Source organism: Oncorhynchus clarkii, chromosome 31 (assembly GCF_045791955.1).
Source record: "Oncorhynchus clarkii lewisi isolate Uvic-CL-2024 chromosome 31, UVic_Ocla_1.0, whole genome shotgun sequence".
In the NCBI taxonomy this organism is placed as follows: domain Eukaryota; kingdom Metazoa; phylum Chordata; class Actinopteri; order Salmoniformes; family Salmonidae; genus Oncorhynchus; species Oncorhynchus clarkii.
Window position 1 is genome coordinate 40,039,046 of NC_092177.1, and position 21,032 is coordinate 40,060,077.

Genomic DNA, 21,032 nt, shown 5'->3' on the forward strand with positions numbered 1-21,032 from the left:
CTCCCTCAAAATGTAAGAAATCTATGGCATTGTGTTGTGTGACAAAACAGCACATTTTGTAATGGCCTCTTATTGTCCCCAGCACAAGGTGCACCTGTGTAATGACCATGCTGTTTAATCAGCTTCTTGATATGCCACACCTGTCAGGTGGATGGATTATCTTGGCAAAGGAGAAATGCTCACTAACAGGGATGTAAACAAATGTTTGCACAACATTTGATGGATACAAGCTTTTTTTGTGTATGGAACATTTCTGTTGATCTTTTATTTCAGCTCATGAAACATGGGACCAACACTTTACATGTTGCGTTTGTATTTTTGTTCAGTATAAATGCTCACTATATATGACTGCAAATACCAAACCTGATCCTCCTTCCCTATATATTGTCTCCTCACACTCTTGACATCTGACAACAACCATGACTTGCACATTTGGCTCTTCACTGTAGGTAAGTTGAGCTGCTGTTTGTAATAGAATACTTGAGACAATGTTTTAGTCAATTGTTTCTACAAGTGTCAATAGGATCCACTACCACTTATTCTAAAAGGAAAATATTACATTTAAAATATTTAAGTAATGAAGCCCAGGAGGGCATGGTATATTGGATATATTGTCATGGCTGGGAGAAGGTGGCTGGAAAACTACCTAGTCATTACAATATATCTGATAGATCACAGCCTCAAGGGTATTATTGCTTTTATATAAAACGTATCTGCCAATATTTGAGACACACAAAACAATAGCGAAAATTCTATGTATATGCAAATGTCCTTTATTAAACAATAACATAATTTTTTAACACTCCTCGCCACAAGTGGGTAGAACTGGTACCAGGCACAAACAGACAGAAACCTACTCCACCAAGACACACAGTACTCAATATACAGCCAAATTACAATTCAAGGTGATCCATTCTGGTTGAATGTAAACATATTGTGGCTTATTAGATATGATATAATATTGAGGTACGATAAGAGGACTAAGGCCACATGGACTTTAGGTTCTCTTCCCAGGAATGATGGGTCTGTTCTTGAAGTCGTCGCTATGAAAGTAAGCATGCAGGTTGGGTCGGGCACACAGCCTCTTCAGGTAGCTCTGGAGGGAGGGGAAGGCTTGCAGGCAGGGGGGGCTGAGGACTTGGTGGTGGATCAGCAGGATCACCAGGGCGTAGTCGGCTAAGGAGATCTGCCAGAGAGAGGAAGAGAGCATGAGTACATGAGAAGTCCAGGTCCAAAACCACCCCTAACCCCTAACCCCTTACCCCTACCCCCATGTACAGTACAGTGCCTTGCGAAAGTATTCGGCCCCCTTGAACTTTGCGACCTTTTGCCACATTTCAGGCTTCTAACATAAAGATATAAAACTGTATTTTTTTGTGAAGAATCAACAACAAGTGGGACACAATCATGAAGTGGAACGACATTTATTGGATATTTCAAACTTTTTTAACAAATCAAAAACTGAAATTGGGCGTGCAAAATTATTCAGCCCCCTTAAGTTAATACTTTGTAGCGCCACCTTTTGCTGCGATTACAGCTGTAAGTCGCTTGGGGTATGTCTCTATCAGTTTTGCACATCGAGAGACTGACATTTTTTCCCATTCCTCCTTGCAAAACAGCTCGAGCTCAGTGAGGTTGGATGGAGAGCATTTGTGAACAGCAGTTTTCAGTTCTTTCCACAGATTCTCGATTGGATTCAGGTCTGGACTTTGACTTGGCCATTCTAACACCTGGATATGTTTATTTTTGAACCATTCCATTGTAGATTTTGCTTTATGTTTTGGATCATTGTCTTGTTGGAAGACAAATCTCCGTCCCAGTCTCAGGTCTTTTGCAGACTCCATCAGGTTTTCTTCCAGAATGGTCCTGTATTTGGCTCCATCCATCTTCCCATCAATTTTAACCATCTTCCCTGTCCCTGCTGAAGAAAAGCAGGCCCAAACCATGATGCTGCCACCACCATGTTTGACAGTGGGGATGGTGTGTTCAGCTGTGTTGCTTTTACGCCAAACATAACGTTTTGCATTGTTGCCAAAAAGTTCAATTTTGGTTTCATCTGACCAGAGCACCTTCTTCCACATGTTTGGTGTGTCTCACAGGTGGCTTGTGGCAAACTTTAAACGACACTTTTTATGGATATCTTTAAGAAATGGCTTTCTTCTTGCCACTCTTCCATAAAGGCCAGATTTGTGCAATATACGACTGATTGTTGTCCTATGGACAGAGTCTCCCACCTCAGCTGTAGATCTCTGCAGTTCATCCAGAGTGATCATGGGCCTCTTGGCTGCATCTCTGATCAGTCTTCTCCTTGTATGAGCTGAAAGTTTAGAGGGACGGCCAGGTCTTGGTAGATTTGCAGTGGTCTGATACTCCTTCCATTTCAATATTATCGCTTGCACAGTGCTCCTTGGGATGTTTAAAGCTTGGGAAATCTTTTTGTATCCAAATCCGGCTTTAAACTTCTTCACAACAGTATCTCGGACCTGCCTGGTGTGCTCCTTGTTCTTCATGATGCTCTCTGCGCTTTTAACGGACCTCTGAGACTATCACAGTGCAGGTGCATTTATACGGAGACTTGATTACACACAGGTGGATTGTATTTATCATCATTAGTCATTTAGGTCAACATTGGATCATTCAGATATCCTCACTGAACTTCTGGAGAGAGTTTGCTGCACTGAAAGTAAAGGGGCTGAATAATTTTGCACGCCCAATTTTTCAGTTTTTGATTTGTTAAAAAAGTTTGAAATATCCAATAAATGTCGTTCCACTTCATGATTGTGTCCCACTTGTTGTTGATTCTTCACAAAAAAATACAGTTTTATATCTTTATGTTTGAAGCCTGAAATGTGGCAAAAGGTCGCAAAGTTCAAGGGGGCCGAATACTTTCGCAAGGCACTGTATATGCCAGTTGACGTCTGATGATAATTAGAAAACATAAGTGAATGTACCTTGTCGCCAACCAGAAAGTTTCCTTTATCGCCGGACAGGGTTTTCTCGAAGGGCTTGAGATCTGTTGGCAGTGCCTTAAGGTACCCCTCTTTACCGGAGTCCTGGGGAACCAAATATCATTATTAATCATTTTGGGGCTCAATCTAATCAAACTTGCATTGCAGTTACAGTAGGTAAGTGCCAATTTTTCCTACAGTCAATACTATACTACTACTATACTATGATATACATATACTATATTCATTTGATCACTGTTGGCGCAGAGAATTTTCCTGCTCTGCAGGAAATTATAAGTGACCTAGTAGTACCATAAACAGTTATCTTTCTCTCACTAGATCTCTCACGTAAACAAAACACATTTCTGTAAAAGCCTTTTTGAGAATAATCAAATCCTCTGCTGCAGGATTATTTTACTACTGTGACAAAACTGGTCAAATTAAGATCCAGCAACAGATCTGTATTATGAGGGAGACGATGGGTTTAGATCAAATTGGTTACATTTATCATACATTTGAACACTTACATCTTTCTCGAACATCAGTTTTACGTATTTGTTTAGGAGATCCTGAATGGCTTCATCCATCATGTCAATGAGAGCAGCCTCCCTCTGGTCTTTGCCATAGAGTCCTGGAGCAGAGGATTGATCAAGACATATTGGGTGAGTCAATATGAATTTCAATATGTTGCAAGCAGGATTGTCTGTTTGTTCTCCATTTACCAAGTTTCCGTGCGAGATGTCTCCTTATGGCATTGGTCTGGTACAAAGTGAGGTCACCGTCTTCAAATATAGGGAGCTGACCAAACAACTGTGTACAAAAAGCAAAGGAAAAATGATCAAAAATTCACTTCTAATCCTCTGTCAAAAATCATAATTGTGATTTGTCATGTCCTGAATCACTTAGCATCTCAACGTCATGATTCAAATTCATGATTCTGAGATGAATACCTCCTATGAATACCCTCTTCATAATGCATTAGAAGTGCATGAACAACACCTTGTGAGCTATGCATAATGCACAGTGTGCTTTTTTTATAAAGACAGTATTTGTGGTAGGTATGTTTTCTATTGATATGTTTATCAAGTTCTGTTTGGCTGATCTTGCATCCAACCTCCCCCTGTAAGGCTTGTTAGGGGCTCTCTCCTTCTCTGTAAGGCCCACATGGGTAATGTTGCTTAGATGCCCGGGTTGCCAGTGTCATGTTTGCTCAGTTGCTATCTAAACTGACCTTTTTAGGAGAACATTGTCGACGGTGTATCAGTAAACATTCAGCCAAGGATACACATTTATTCACTTTTTGAAAGTACTTTTTTTCCCCCGAAGGTTACTCCCTCCCCACCAACCCCTGAATTAATGATGACATTTTTGTCTGCATGTAAAAGTGATGTGAAATGCAATAACATGGCTTGACTATGGTACACTGGTTACCGGGTTACTCACACAGCTGGCTTTGAGAGTGCTCTCCTTCCACATCTCCATGGTGATGACCTTCTCATCAAACTCTGCCCCTTGGTCTTTGAGCATCACTCGGATGACCTCAGCACGACCTGTTAAAGCACAGACCATGGAGATCCTATTCAAATACATTGTATTCTAATTCTTAATTATACGGGGCAGGGGAAAAAAATAGGCCTTTTCACACTGCATTGTTCTTAGCGCCGGGCTAAGGAGGCTCTTAGCCCTGAGCTAAGGTGCAGTGAGAACGCGCCTAATCTCTACCAAATGAAACCGTAGTATGGCCTGACAAAATGTCTGGTTCTTACAACAAGGTTATAAAGAGAGTTAAAGGGCAAAATGCAATTTACTGTTTAATAAGCAAACTCTATATCCATAATTGTTTCTGTGTTTAAAAGAAAAGGTTAAAAGGTCCAATGTAGCCATTTTTTAAAATCTGAATATCAAATCATTTCTGGGTAACAATTAAGTACCTTACCGTGATTGTTTTAAATTAAAATTATACAATTATCTACATCAAAAAACACAGGTAAATCACATTTTTAACTGCATTGGGCCTTTAAAAAGTCTACTTCAATAGCCAAGTTTTGCATGAAAATTCCATGAAATGTTGGCAAGAGAGCAGAAACAGACTGACAACCAGGGTAAATGTTGGCTACAGTATTTTGCACTTCAATAGCTGTCCATTCTTAAAACTGAAAAGTTCAACATTGATGGAACATTGATCAGGTCAACATACAGTACCTCGGACTGGAAAATATGTGAGTGTGAGAGACACTAAAGAGAAAACAAAAACAGTAATTATTAGTAAGAAAGACAGAAAATTAAAGGCTCTGCACACTAGTTACCTCTCTGAAGTGTGCAGTACAAAGTCAATGTTCTTTATTGTCAGTTTCCTACTTCAGAATATCCAGCAGCACTTACATAAATATATTGAATGTGCATGTTTTCTACCCTTTTTATACAAATCAACCATAACCTATAACTAAACAGGCAAGAAGAGTAGATTAAAAGTTTTGCTATGCATTCACTTACTCTCTGCTATCAGCGGTGGTTTGTAGAGCCAAGTAGTGTGTTAACGCAAAATGCAATACCTGCTCTCCTCTTTGTATTGGCCTTATATACACCTTTGTTGGTTTTGCAATATGACTTGCACATTCACGTTTGGGAGGAGAGTGGTTATGTTTTAGAAATAAAGGTGTTCCCCCAGCCAATGAACCAGTTAGACTTGCCAGAAAGCAGAAAGTCAACTATTTTGGCTGAGTCATGATGATATATACTGAACAGTGTTGGTCCCATGTTTCATGAACTGAAAGAAAAGATCCCAGAAATGTTCCATGTGGACAAAACGTTTATTTTGCTAAAATGTTTTGCACAAATGTGTTTACATCCCTGTTAGTGAGCATTTCTCCTTTGCCAAGATAATCCATCCACCTGACAGGTGTGGCATATCAAGAAGCTGATTAAACAGTATGAGCATTACACAGACGCACCTTGTGCTGGGGACAATAAAAGGCCACTCTAAAATGTGCTGTTTTGTCACACAACACAATGCCACAGAAGTCTCAAGTGTTGAGGGAGTGTGCAATTGGCATGCTGACTCCAGGAATATCCACCAGAACTGTTGCCAGAGAATGTAATGTTTGGCAGTACATCCAACTGGACTCACAACCACAAACAATGTGTAACCACACCAGCCCAGGACCTCCACATCAGGCTTCTTCACCTGTGGGATCAACTGAGATCAGTCAACCAGACAACTGATGAAACTGTGGGTTTGCACAACTTAAAAAATTCTGCATAAACGGTCAAAAACCGTCTCAGGGAGGCTGATTTACGTGCTCGTTGTCCTCACCAGGGTATTGAATACACAGAGATATCGTGACGAGATCCATCTATCTACCGCCATCACCTTACGTTTCAGCATGATAATGCACGGCCCCATGTCGCAAGGATCTGTACACAATTCCTGGAAGCTGAAACTGCCCCAGTTTTTCCATGGCCTACATACTCACCAGACATGTCACCCATTGAGCATGTTTGGGAGGCTCTGGATTGACGTGTACCATGCATGTTCCAGTTCCCACCAATATCCAGCAACTTCACACAGCAATAATTGTGTTACTAGTCTGGGATCAATTATTGAAGAAGAGTGGGACAACATTCCACAGGCTACAATCAACAGCCTGATCAACTCTATGCAAAGGATATATGTTGTGCTGCATGAGGCAAATGATGGTCACACCAGATACTGACTGGATTTCTGATCCACACCCTAAGGTATTTGTGACCAACAGATGCATATCTGTATTCCCAGTCATGTGAAATCAATAGATTATGGCTACATTTATTTATTTAAATTGACTGATTTCCTTATATGAACTGTAACTCATTCTAATCTTTGACATTTTTGCATGTTGTGTTTTATATTTGTATTCAGTGTATGTACAGGTATCTGATGATAAAAGAAAACCACATTCATTCAGAATATTTATGCTGTATTGGACATGTTAAAGTACCTGCCCAGTGTTTACAGATTTCTAATAAATTTGACCTTTAATTACAATAGCTTTTCTGTGTTGGAATGGTGTGGGTGTATCCCAACAACAGAATGGTTTGGGCATATACTGGTCATTAAAAATATGAACGCATGTAGACCACTGATTGGCCAGCTCATCCTCCTCTAGACCGCTGATTGGCCAGCCCATCCTCCTCATGAATATGACATGTTCTATGAGGAAATAGCAAGCATTTTTTAGTTTGAGGTGGGGTTTTTTCTCCTATGAATGCTTTGGACACAAAAATGAGTATAGGGTGAGTCAACATAATTTGAATATGAGTTAAAAGAATATTAACTTTTAAAAATGTGATTTTCACTGGGTAGCTACTTTAACCACATTAAAACGCCTGAAACAATTTCAATTCTTCCTCTTCTTCCCTTGCAGACATTGTTATTGGTTATTGACGAGAAACAACAACTATCCTGAAAATACAGCGTATACAGTCTGAGTGAACCCTCAGTGTAGTTTGTTTTATCTGCAATTGATTGATTTGGGACCTAAATCCCAATCTCCTATAGCGCACCACTGCCCTCTAGCTTGGAAAGACTATTTGCAAGGATCCCACTGTGTGCTATTGAACGTCTTGAACGTTTCCCTCATGGTGACGCTCTACTACCAGGTTTATACTTGATATAAGGGCTTTGCTACCTAATATCTTAGTATTACATTTACCCATGACTAAACAGGATTGTAAAAAATAAAATAAAACATGCAATATGTTGGATTTGTATTAAACAATGTTTGTTTTCTCATCTCCTTTTGTTTGTGCTAAAAGAGGAGTGTATTTTAACTCCAAAGGTTGCCATTTTACATAGTGTTTATGTTTACATAATGCTTTGCCTGGTCCCAAATCTACCTAATACCTTTGTATTACATTTACTTATGACAAAAACAACAAAATCATTCCAACTCTGCTTTTTTCCAAAGGAATTTTATCTAGAAAACAGGTTAAAAATATGCATCACCATATCATTTCTAGATCATCTTATTGTACAATTATGTAATTATAACCATCAAAATAAAGTCATACATATGGATATATGAAAATGCATAAGTTAAATGTAAAAAAAAAAATACCCTACTGCAACCCAAAAAATTATGATGCCAGCTTTTCTCCACAAAATAGTTGGTGCATCTATCCAAAACTAGTGGAGAGGCCTACAAGAAATCACTCTTTGATAATATTGCACATTTAAATATTACATACTGTATATATGAGATATATTGTATGAGGTTTTCCATTGCTTATCTAAAGCCTTCTTTATAACACAGCAGCTATGGATTTTCTTATACAGTTGAAGTCGAAAGTTTACATACACTTAGGTTGGAGTCATTAAAAACTTGTTTTTCAACCACTCCACAAATTTCTTGTTAACAAATTATAGTTTTGGCAAGTCGGTTAGGACATCTACTTTGTGCATGACAAGTAATTTTTCCAACAATTGTTAACAGACAAATTATTTCACTTATAATTCACTGTATCATTATTTCAGTGGGTCAGAATTTTACATACACTAAGTTGACTGTGCCTTTAAACAGTTTGGAAAATTCCAGAAAATGATGTCATGGCTTTAGAAGCTTCTGATAGGCTAATTGACATCATTTGAATCAATTGAAGGTGTACCTGTGGATGTGTCTCAAGGCCTACCTTCAAACTCAGTGCATCTTTGCTTGAAAATCAAAAGAAATCAGCCAAGAATTGTAGAACTCCACAAGTCTGGTTCATCCTTGGGAGCAATTTCCAAACGCCTGAAGGTACCACGTTCATCTGTACAAACAATAGTACAGAAGTATACACACCATGGGACAACGCAGCTGTCATTCCGCTCAGGAAGGAGACGCGTTCTGTCTCCTAGAGATGAACGTACTTTGGTGCGAAAAGTGCAAATCCGTCTCAGAATAACAGCAAAGGACCTTATGAAGATCCTGGAGGAAACAGGTACAAACTTATCTATATCCACAGTAAAACTAGTCCTATATCGACATAACCTGAAAGGCTGCTCAGCAAGGAAGAAGCCACTGCTCCAAAACCGCCATAAAAAAGCAAGAATACGGTGTGCAACTGCACATGGGGTCAAAGATCGGACTTTTTGGAGAAATGTCCTATGGTCTGATGAAACAAAAATAGAACTGTTTGGCCATAATGACCATCATTATGTTAGGAGGAAAAATGGGGATGCTAGCATGCCGAAGAACACCATCCCAACCGTGAAGCACGGGGGTGGCAGCATCATGTTGTGGGGGTGCTTTGCTGCAGGAGGGACTGGTGCACTTCACAAAATAGATGGCATCATGAGGAGGACAATTATGTGGATATATTGAAGCAACATCTCAAGACATCAGTCAGGAAGTTAATGCTTGGTCGCAAATGGGTCTTCCAAATCGACAATGACCCCAAGCATACTTCCAAAGTTGTGGCAAAATGCCTTAAGGACCACAAAGTCAAGGTATTGGAGTGGCCATCACAAAGCCCTGACCTCAATTCCTTCAAATGTGTGTGCAGAACTGAAAAAGCATGTGCGAGCAAGTAGGCCTACAAACCTGACTCAGTTACAGCAGCTCTGCCAGGAGGAATGGGCCAAAATTCACCCAACTTATTGTGGGAAGCTTGTGGAAGGCTAACTGAAACATTTGACCCAAGTTAAACAATAAAAGGCAATGTTACCAAATACTAATTGAGTGTATGTAAACTTCTGACTCACTGGAAATGTGATGAAAGAAATAAAAGCTGAAATAAATCACTCTACTATTATTCTGACATTTTCCATTCTTAAAATAAAGTGGTAACCCTAAATAAAATGGTCAGGAATTGTGAAAAACTGAGTTGAAATTTATTTGGCTAAGGTGTGTGTAAACTTCCGACTTCAACTGTATGCATACAAATATTTGTTTTCAACTATTTCTGTTGTCCTCAAAACTAGATTGAAAAACACTATACAGTGGGGCAAAAAAGTATTTAGTCAGCCACCAATTGTGCAAGTTCTCCCACTTAAAAAGATGAGAGAGGCCTGAAAATTTTCATCATATGTACACTTCAACTATGAGAGACAAAATGAGAAAAAGAAATCCAGAAAATAACATTGTAGGATTTTTAATGAATTTATTTGCAAATTATGGTGGAAAATAAGTATTTGGTCAATAACAAAAGTGTATCTCAATACTTTGTTATATACACTTTGTTGGCAATGGGTATTTCTTTCTCTCTAACGAGAGAAAGAAACGGATGAAACCAGTATTACACAACCATTGTCTAAGGCACGTGTCAAACACATTCCACAGAGGGCCGAGGGGCTGCGGGTTTTCGCTACTCCGTTGTACTGGATTAATTAACTAAGGTCACTGACTAGTAAGGAACTGTAAGTCTTCACAAGGTTTTCACACACTGTTGCTGGTATTTTGGCCCATTCCTCCATGCAGATCTCCTCTAGAGCAGTGATGTTTTGGGGCTGTTGCTGGGCAACACGGACTTTCAACTCCCTCCAAAGATTTTCTATGGGGTTGAGATCTGGAGACTGGCTAGGCCACTCCAGGACCTTGAAATGCTTCTTACAAAGCCACTCCTTCGTTGCCCGGGCGGTGTGTTTGGGATCATTGTCATGCTGAAAGACCCAGCCACGTTTCATCTTCAATGCCCTTGCTGATGGAAGGAGGTTTTCACTCAAAATCTCACGATACATGGCCCCATTCATTCTTTCCTTTACACGGATCAGGTGTCTGGTCCCTTTGCAGAAAAACAGCCCCAAAGCATGATGTTTCCACCCCAATGCTTCACAGTAGGTATGGTGTTCTTTGGATGCAACTCAGCATTCTTTGTCCTCCAAACACGACGAGTTGAGTTTTTACCAAAAAGTTATATTTTGGTTTCATCTGACCATATGACATTCTCCCAATCTTCTTCTGGATCATCCAAATGCTCTCTAGCAAACTTCAGACGGGTCTGGACATGTACTGGCTTAAGCAGGGGGACACGTCTGGCACTGCAGGATTTGAGTCCCTGGCGGCGTAGTGTGTTACTGATGGTAGGCTTTGTTACTTTGGTCCCAGCTCTCTGCAGGTCATTCACTAGGTCCCCCCGTGTGGTTCTGGGATTTTTGCTCACCATTCTTGTGATCATTTTGACCCCACGGGGTGAGATCTTGCGTGGAGCCCCAGATTGAGGGAGATTATCAGTGGTCTTCCATTTCCTAATAATTGCTCCCACAGTTGATTTCTTCAAACCAAGCTGCTTACCTATTGCAGATTCAGTCTTCCCAGCCTGGTGCAGGTCTACAATTTTGTTTCTGGTGTCCTTTGACAACTCTTTGGTCTTGGCCATAGTGGAGTTTGGAGTGTGACTGTTTGAGGTTGTGGACAGGTGTCTTTTATACTGATAACAAGTTCAAACAGGTGCCATTAATACAGGTAACAAGTGGAGGACAGAGGAGCCTCTTAAAGAAGAAGGTATGTGAGAGCCAGAAATCTTGCTTGTTTGTAGGTGACCAAATACTTATTTTCCACCATAATTTTCAAATAAATTCATAAAAAATCCTACAATGTGATTTTCAGGATTTTCTTTTCTCATTTTGTCTGTCATAGTTGAAGTGTACCTATGATAAATTACAGGCCTCTCTCATCTTTTTAAGTGGGAGAACTTGCACAATTGGTGGCTGACTAAATACTTTTTTGCCCCACTGTAACTGAAATGCTACAGTTATTGAGTTAGAAAAAACATTCTTTACAGTGTCTAAGAACATCCTAAGGAAAGGATTTATATCAAATACAATATGGATTCAAATGCATGCTTCTGTTCTCTAGTATAATTACAAAATGGTTATCGGACAAAGGGAATGAAACATCCTGCATAGGTTATTAAGGAAATCTAAAGATATTTACCATGCTTAACCAACCCTGGCCCCAGAGAGGCAATATCCACTTTCTATCCACAATTTTACACCAGGGCTACTCTACACAGAAAATAGGTTGACCCACACAAGGACCTCGATCAATAAGGTGGCAATGTATTCGACATAGCCTTGTATGTTGTATTTGACATTTGCAGTACAAGGAATTTTAAATGGAATAAGGAGACCCACATATAAATATGTGTTATAGCATAGAATATACTGCAAGAGGCATGTTATATATAGAATTTGTAACATTTGAACTGAGAGAAATGCTCAAGCAAGTCCCATCTAAGATGGAATGTCAACTACTGTATATCGTAACAATAATGTCAGATGGCTGTTACATCCACAGAATTAGAATGAATAGAATGATCGTCCACCATGCAGTTCAATTAGGCCTTAAGTGAACTAATGAGCTTACCAGTCAAAAGGCTGTGGGTTTCAAGCCCATTATACCAGTTTTATTTATATGGTATTTATATGTTTATATTTACATGAGCACCCTGTGGCTGTTGAAATAGGCATTTCTGAATCTTAATGTCGAGCTTTATGAAGGTGTTACAGGTTAAATGTTATTCCCCTATACTGTAAAATGTATTCACATTTTACACACTCCAGGACCAGGGCTGGACACTTCTAAAACATACAATTTCTAGAATCCTACAAAATAGCCAAAAGCACTAAGACCAACAAGACCAGTGTGGGGGGGGGGGGGGGGGGGGGGGGGGGGCAAAAAAAACATCACAATGACATTAATCAATGACTGATTATTTTTTATTTCTGAGGGAAATTCTTGTCAGATAAACCTACTGTTTGGTTCAAAATCTCTAACGAGAGAAAGGAACGGATGAAACCAGTATTACACAACCATTGTCTAAGGTCAAACACATTCCACGGAGGGCCGAGGGGCTGCGGGTTTTCGCTACTCCGTTGTACGGGATTAATTAACTAAGGTCACTGACTAGTAAGGAACTCCACTCACCTGGTTGTTTCGGTCTTAATTGAAAAGTATAAGCAAAAACCAGCAGACCCTCGGCCATAGCATGAGTTTGATAGCCCTGGCCATAAGTGTATATGTCTTAACAGAGACTATTTGCACTATTTGTTGCATAAAATACTGTATCTGATTCTTTGCATTGGACGCATCTCAATCCACCTCATCTGCCGATGTCGCACTTCCGCATCTGCGGTGAAAAGTGGCAGAGCTAGAGCGGTGAGACATCCTGAAAATTGGTGATCTCACGAAAACGTCTGTAGGTGGATTACCTATCGCTCTATGGAAAGGGGAGACTCTCACGAACACAACGGTGGTGTCCGTTTTGCTCTACGAACCCAACGAGTGTCAGGGGACTCGTCTGAAGTTGGTACCGTCGATGTGCCAACTTCTGTTTGTAGCGCCCGAACCGTTTGGGCTACGAACTTATATGACCCCAGTGTGGAAAGAGGAGATTCTCACGAACATGATGTTCTTCGTTTTGCTCTATGTCCCCCCAAGTGTCACGGGATTTGTCTGAAGGTAACCGGTACCGGTTATACAAAAAAAATTTAAACATGAAGGTAGTTTTGTGCCTACCCAAAAAAAGTGGTTAAAGACGTGTAAAAAAATATATATTCCCTGAGCTTTCTTATATCTCCTAGATATAGAACAAACACTTCAAAACCTTGTTTCTCATGATTTATTTGTTGACTGTTTGAATGTGTTATTCAATGTGTTTCTCTGGACTATAGTAGTAAAGGCCAAATTCAATATTTTATCTAATCATTTTTTGGGGATACCTAAAGGGGTCCAAAAATTCTAATTCAAATAGCTAAATGATCCATAGTATGACCATCTTAAGACAATTCCATATGTCAGCTTAGAACCCCTGCCAATATTTAATATTAATCTGAAAAATCTCTAACACTAACACAATATTTGTCATAATGGAAAATTGTGGCTTTCAGGTGAAGTTTCCTCTAGGTACAGATCTAGGATCAGCTTCCGCTCCCCCAATCTTAACATCTAAGGGCAGCCTCTCCCTACAACAGAAGAGTGAGGCAATCCTTTTCGCTATTTCCTTGTGCTGTTTTTGTCTGTTTAAACTACCTTCATGCAAAATAGCACATTATCATTTACAAAACAACCTGGCCAGTGGGTTACTGTGGAGTGTGTGGGGAAATGCTGGGATGTTGCCTGCTTTGATATACTCTTCCATCTTGCATCTCTTGAACTGTGGGTTGGCGGGGGTCACTTGTAGGGAAAGCGTGTAGTAGGGCCTAGGTTCAGTTTGTCACTCAGTTTCTGGATAAGCAAGGACAGCTCCTCTGTAGCCTGAGACTTGTCTTCCAGGAGTTCGTACCGTAAACTGGAGATGTCCTGCTTGATTTCTTTCAGTTCACCTGCGAAGTAACATAATGTGAGGTCCTAACAGAAATAATGTGAGCTCCGTTCAAGTTGTTTGTATTGAAGAATTCTGTTAAAGGGTTCTCAAATGAAATATTTACTGAAATATTCCCTGCATGACAATGTTGAACTGATGCACTCTCCATAATTCAATATATTTTTTTATATACTGTACACAATGCAGTTAGCACGGTTTATTTGAGCTTCAAACACCAATGGGAACCCTGTGGAATTTTCAGTTTGTAGACCTCTTTCTACCCCTGAGAATTGTTAATTTTCTGCATCGTGTAACAACACCGCAAAAGATTCTCAAAGACTATTTCTGATGAAGAACTTCAAAGTAAAAGTGAAGATGCAACTTTACCTTCATTGACCTCGTCGTTTTCTTTGTCCACTTGTGCTTTCAAAACGTAGCGTTTGATGAGTCGCTTCATGATTTGCTGTAACAAGGAAGGAACATTGTAAAAATGTAGGCCTATATGCTGTTATGTTAAAGTGGGGCTAAACTTCCTGATTTTGTCTTGTTCTTCAGCTTGGTCATTAACAAATGCAGCAGCCATGACTGAAGACAAACGAGAGTTGTCTTGGAGGGGGTGGTTTATTGTGGGTCTCCTGTGTGTGTGTTTGCAAGTGGCAAGTGTTCGTACATTCACTCTGCCAAAACAGTACACAGTTACAGTCACTCATCCTTCTAGATAACTTGAAACAGTCTAACCAAGACCCGGTCTCCCAAAAGCATCTTAATGCTAAGTTCATCGTTAGAACCTTCGTATCTCATACGTCGTTAAAACTCTGAGCTGTTTCCCAAAACCATCATAATTAACAATGCACTTGACAATGCAGGTAATCTAACGCATGCCTCGGACAACTTGCTGAACAGCTAAGTGCATGGTTAGATTCCCCCCGCATCACTGTATACACAGAAGATCTCCGCTAAACATCTGTGACTGCCGATGACTTCAAAACAAAGTTGTCGACGTCTATGCAATTGATACAAACAAGCGGAGTATAACAATATTATTTAAATGAAAACCGAGATGACTGCATTAAAATAAAGGCTTAAGGCTTATATCAATCATATTTAAATACATTTCATGTTCAATAAATTGAGTTCTATTTTGCTACTTTTAGGCTACTGTTTGTAATTTTTCTCAATATATTTAATGATGTACAGTATAGCCTAACATGCGTGCAATGATGTACCAAATCAGTGATTTAATGCATTTTAATTGGGTAAGCATTACAATAATCAGAATCAATATTTGCAGCCGTAGGTGGTAATATCTCCCTAGGAGCTGATCATCAGTATTGTGTATTGTGAAATAATGTTAAGGAAAGATTTGAATAGAGAAAGCTGACCCGAGAGCAGCAATCCCTTTCTTTCGATCCTATCAGTATAGACATATGCTCCAACGACACACTTAGTGACCATTCTTTCTGCGTGGTGAAACGCATGTTACATCTTCGGTCGTTGTAGGAAAGATGCATAGCTAACACACTGGTAAGCCTAGGTTCCATCGCTATTGGGAAATCAGGCCCAGGTCTTGTGTCTCGAAGTCGCCTAGGCAAGCTAGTGCTAGCCAACTTCTTTCGCAAATTAGCTTAACCTGGCTGGTGTGCGACCATGGCAAAGTTGGTTTGACATTGGATAACCTCTCTCTGGGCTGGTTAGGAACCGTCAATAAATTACACAAAGTAAATTGGTCAATATTTTCATGTTGCACATATTTTAGTTGTCTCATTAAATGCTTTCAATATTTGTATATGAATTTCTACAATTTATAATTGGCTTGAGGTTTTTAAGTCATTGAAATTTGGAGCTATTGACATTTCTTAAATATTCGTCCCATATACATTGAGGTCATTTACTGATGGTACCTAACTAGCCCCATTGGGATATTGAATGTCAAACAAAATTGACCATGGGCATTATGATCAGGTACCGTGCAGCTGTGCTCCAAATTGATGATATCCCGTGTGGCTCAGTCGGTAGAGCGTGGCGCTTGAAATGCCAGGATTGTGAGCTCGATTCCCACAGGGGACCAGTATGAAAATGTAAGCACTCACTTCTGTAAGTCTCTCTAGATAAGAGTGTCTGCTAAAATGTAAATGATTACTTGGCTGCTGTGGGCAGGATTGAAATCAACCCAAGGAAAACTGTCATGGTACACTTCGTGACATACCTATCATCTCCCAAATCTCAGATTATGACCAGACTGGCTTTATGACCAAAATGATCCTATTTATACTTTGTAGTCATTTTTGACACTAGAATAAATGTTTCTGACTCATATTGATGCCACATAGGCCATTTTCAAAATGAGAAGTTGTTTTTTTATGGGCAGTCAGTCTTTAAATGTGACATTTTGCTAAACATTATATTTAGACTGACGGAGAGGTCAGCTTACCTGATAGCAAGTGGGTTGGTTCAGAATGCTGTGGGACTCTGCAATGCGTAGGTTGGGCTGGGTGAAGAGATTGAGCTGCAAAAACAGACAGGCACAAACAAAAATACATTTGGATATTTTATCTGGATACTCAATTAACCATTATAAAAATAAGGACAAATTATCAATGAGAGTCTTAACCAGAGGTTGGAACCGGATCAGAACCAAAAAATAACTAAATCTTTCAAGGAACAGAAATGGAACCTGGAACAAAAGTGATCCATAATGTTCTGGAACAGAACATTATTTAAAAATCATGGGAACCGGTTAATATCATTCTTTTACATTCCAGGCATTTATTTTCTAGTCCCACAACAAAACGCAACAAAGCCCTACTCTGTCACTCAGAAATGTATTCCAGTGTCTGCCTGCAAGCTGAAAATCTTTTCCTGTCGGTGTGCATGTTTAAGTTACCTGCGATCCTCCCCCATCCTAAACAAAGACTCCTTTACTGACATTCCAAGCTTGATTCAGAAGATAGGGAGAGACATTTGGAATTGGCTAGAGAAGAATGGATCTACATTTTCAATGCTAGTTAATGATACTATAGGCCTAGTTATCACGTTTCACGTTGGATTTATTATCTACAAAATGTAAGATGTGTTTTTAATTCTGGTGCCGCTCTGCAATCACAAGCCTGTTAGCTAGCTAGCTCAAGCGTGTCAGCTAGCTAGCTCAAAGGACATTCAAAGCTCCTCCATAGAAGCCGCTCCTCCTTGGTATAATTCTGTGGACCTAATTTAGATAATGCATGTCATAACAAGATGCCCAGCGCTTCAAGCCTCCTCCTCAACTCTCTCTCTCTCGCTCTCTCCCCACCCACAAAATATCTCTCTTGCTCTCTCACCACCTACACAAATTCAGTAGCATCTTGCGCCATAGGCTACACACATGTAAAGAACTAGCTTGCCTGCTCTCTCCGCATTGATTGGTGAAGTCATGTAATGAGCTAAATGTTAAAAACGGTTGATTTCACAGGTTAAAAAAAGAAACAGAAAGGAACAATATAAACTGGTTCAAACCGGTTCAGAACCTTGTTTTGCTGGTAGGAACCATGGTATGAAACAAAATAAATAGTTGTTCTGTTCAGAACAAAATGATTGGAAAATAATTTTGGTTCCAACCCCTGGTTTTAACACTCGCAAGCACACACACACACGCATACATTTTGGGGGATCAAAAAACGAATATCACATTGTTTCGCATCATTCCTGAAACATTGTCAAAATACCAGGGTCTCAACTGTCACTGCCACTACTCTGATGAAGGCCGTGCATTAGCTGTTAGTGTCTTATGGCTAAGGAGCTTGGAGAGGCTTCACTTACCAAGTATAGTTCGATAGTGTGTATAGTTCGATAGTGTGGTTAAAAAATATATATATATATATGACCGGAGGCCATCTGGCCTCAAGTGCACAGAGAGCCTTATTAGTCATCAGTCATGTCTTCTTCCCACTACTCAGCCACTCTTTGATTCCCTACAGGCTAACAGGGGGTCTACCCAAGGACATTCTTGGCCCCCCACCCAGCCGATCAATAGGTAGATAATGGAAGAAATACCTTGGGTTCAAGGGTTATAAATAAATTGCGTGTGTCTGACCATAAAGCACTGGAATTCAATGTACCCCATATTTGCATGTTTTAAAACCAAAAACAACATAACACACTATAGACCCCTTTCTGTGTTTACAAACATTGCCTCATGAGCGCGATGCGTGGAAGTTGGTGGCAGAACACGGGGGAGTTCTTATAGCACGCCAGCAAAAAAAAGCCTCTATTTACATGTTGCTTCCAAGTGCATTTCACACTACTTTTGGATTATAATTGGATTTTAAGGCTCGTATGAATGTCCTGCTTAATATAATGTTTGTGTCATCATCGCAAGTCAACTGCATTATACTTAAAAAAAAACACTTCCAACTTCAACTAGATAAAATGGCTCTTTGGCTAGCTTTTGCTACAGCCTACTGTGTGTCAATTAGCGTTCGCATTCTAGCTGACAACTGCTGCATCCAAAATAGCTATTTTGCAAAGGTCACAACCAAATATAATCTTAGCGACTGTTCAAGCCAGAATCAAAACATCACTGTAAGTGTATGAGATCCCCCAAAAAGTTATAAAATCGTAAATCTAGGCTATGTTGAATGGTCGCAGATGGCGATTGGCTTTCCTACTGCAGCCAAGAGTCGCACGCATCTGCGCGTGACGTCAGTGTGTCGTGTAATGGAAAGGGGTCTCTGTTACTATGCAGGTTTCTGTTAAAGACAATATTTAGACCAACTGCAACGAGTCTTCCTAGTGGCTTGCCTATTGAGATAAGAATGCTGCAACATTTCCTTTCCACTTGTCAGATTGCCATGTGAAATATGCCTCAGAGAAGAAATCAATGTGGTCAAATGTAGTTAATGTAAAGGGAAAACGAGAGAGAAAGAGGGATACAGAGAGAGACAGTAAGGGTGTGTTCGTAAATTCAATCTGGAGTGCCAGAGTGCGCTCAGGGCTTTAGTCCGTTTGGTTTTCCCACTTGGAGCAGAGCAGAGGAGTAGGTTTGATTTGAGTGCTCTGACCTCACAATGGCAGTCAAGCACCCAAGCTAACTGGCTACTGTTGGCTAGCTTGCTAGCTACTTCCAGACATAAATAAGAGAACACCTCAATCTGACAATTTTACTCCCCCTAGTAGAGCTGGTTAGGCTCTTTTCATGTTATATAGAGGGTTGATGACTAACTGTGCTGATGGCAACAATTTAATTATGCTTTTATTCCAATGTTTACTGACACTGGCCATAATCAACCAGTGTTGAGTGTTGGTAAATTAATCAATTATTCTGCGCTCTGGCACACTAAGACCAGAGTGCTCTGAAATTTGAGTAGATAGCCAGAGCGAATTTACACCCTCAGAGACAGAGAGACAGAGAGACAGAGACACAGACACACAGAGAGAGAGAGAGAGAGAGAGAGAGAGAGGGTGACAGAGAGAAAGAATATATGCCATGGGCCTACTGATTCAAAATAAATAAATAATAAATTATGTCCTCAAAGGGATCAAATTAGAGAGAGACATCAAACTACATTGGTTCAAACCTGTCTTAAATGGGAATTTCTAGAGAACAGTCATCTTCATACATATACAGTTGAAGTCGGAAGTTTACATACTCATTTTTCAACCACTCCACACATTTCTTGTTAACAAACTATAGTTTTGGAAAGTTGGTTAGGACATCTACTTTGTGCATGACAAAAGTAATTTTTCCAACAATTGTTTACAGACAGATTATTTCACTGTATCACAATTCCAGTGGGTCAGAATATTACATACACTAAGTTGACTGTGCCTTTAAACAGTTTTTAAAATTCCAGAAAATGATTTCATGGCTTTAGAAGCTTCTGATAGGCTAATTGACATCATTTGAGTCAATTGGAGGTGTACCTGTGGATTCAAGGCCTACCTTCAAACTCAGTGCATCTTTGCTTGACATTATGGGAAAATCAAAAGAAATCAGCCAAGACCTCAGAAAAAAATTGTCAAAGTAGATTAATAAAAAATATTTTAAAAAACAATGAAAAGCTGAAGTGTCTTCAGTCAATAAGTATTCAACTCCTTTGTTATGGCAAGACTAAATAAGTTCAGGAGTAAAAATGTACTTAACAAGTCACATAATAAGTTGCATGGACTCCCTCTGTGTGCAAAAATAGTGTTTAACATGATTTTTTAATGACTAACTCATCTCTGTACCCCACACATGCAATTCTCTGTAAGGTCCCCCAGTCGAGCAGTGAATTTCAAACACAGATTCAACCACAAAGACCAGGGAGGTTTACAAATGTCTCGCAAAGAAGGGCATCTATTGCTAGAAAAAAAAATATATAAAAACAGACATTGAATATCTCTTTGAGCATGGTTATTAATTACACTTTGGATGGTGTAATACACCCAGTCACTACAATGATACAGGCGTTCTTCCTATAACTCAGATGCCGGAGAGGAAGGAAACGGCTCAGGGATTTCACCCTGAGGCCAATGGTGACTTTAAAACAGTTAGAGTTTAATGTATCAACAGCACTGTACTTACTCCACAATACTATAAATGACAGAGTGAAAAGAAGGAAGCCTGTACAGAATACAAATATTGAAAAACATGCATCCTGTTTGCACCAAGATACTAAAGTAATACTGCAATTCACTTTTTGTCCTGAATACAAAGTTTTATGTTCGGGGCAAATCCAATACAACACATTACTGAGTACTGTACCACTCTCCATAATATCAAGCATAGTGGTGGTTGCATCATGTTATGGGTATGCTTGTAATCATTAAGGATGAGTGGGTTTTTCAGGATAGAAAAAGAAACGT

At 39.7% G+C, this 21,032-nt stretch overlaps 2 protein-coding genes across 2 annotated transcripts in view; both read right to left on the reverse strand.

Annotated features, from left to right (window-relative positions):
• Positions 1-760: 760 nt before the first annotated feature.
• LOC139390679 (glutathione S-transferase P-like) lies at positions 761-5,554 on the reverse strand. Its single transcript, XM_071137967.1, has 7 exons — positions 5,442-5,554; positions 5,151-5,183; positions 4,392-4,498; positions 3,671-3,758; positions 3,476-3,579; positions 2,952-3,053; positions 761-1,186 (listed from the first exon to the last, which is right to left on the reverse strand). Coding segments are annotated over exons 1-7 (624 nt in total). The 5' UTR covers positions 5,443-5,554; the 3' UTR covers positions 761-997.
• An 8,523-nt stretch (positions 5,555-14,077) lies between these two features.
• Positions 14,078-21,032, reverse strand: part of LOC139390737 (short transient receptor potential channel 3-like) — a 70,963-nt gene continuing 64,008 nt past the window's right edge. Inside the window, exons 11-13 of the mRNA XM_071138072.1 lie at positions 16,642-16,716; positions 14,598-14,673; positions 14,078-14,229 (exon numbers count right to left, since the gene is read on the reverse strand). Coding sequence (XP_070994173.1) covers positions 14,078-14,229; positions 14,598-14,673; positions 16,642-16,716 — 303 coding nt within the window. The remainder of the gene's footprint in view (positions 14,230-14,597; positions 14,674-16,641; positions 16,717-21,032) is intronic.

Coding starts and splice junctions, on each gene's coding strand:
- LOC139390679 (XM_071137967.1), bottom strand. Junction 4,499..5,150: donor CACATATTTTCCAGTCCGAG/GTACTGTATGTT, acceptor GTGCTTTAACAG/GTCGTGCTGAGGTCATCCGA. Junction 3,054..3,475: donor AACTGATGTTCGAGAAAGAT/GTAAGTGTTCAA, acceptor TTGGTTCCCCAG/GACTCCGGTAAAGAGGGGTA.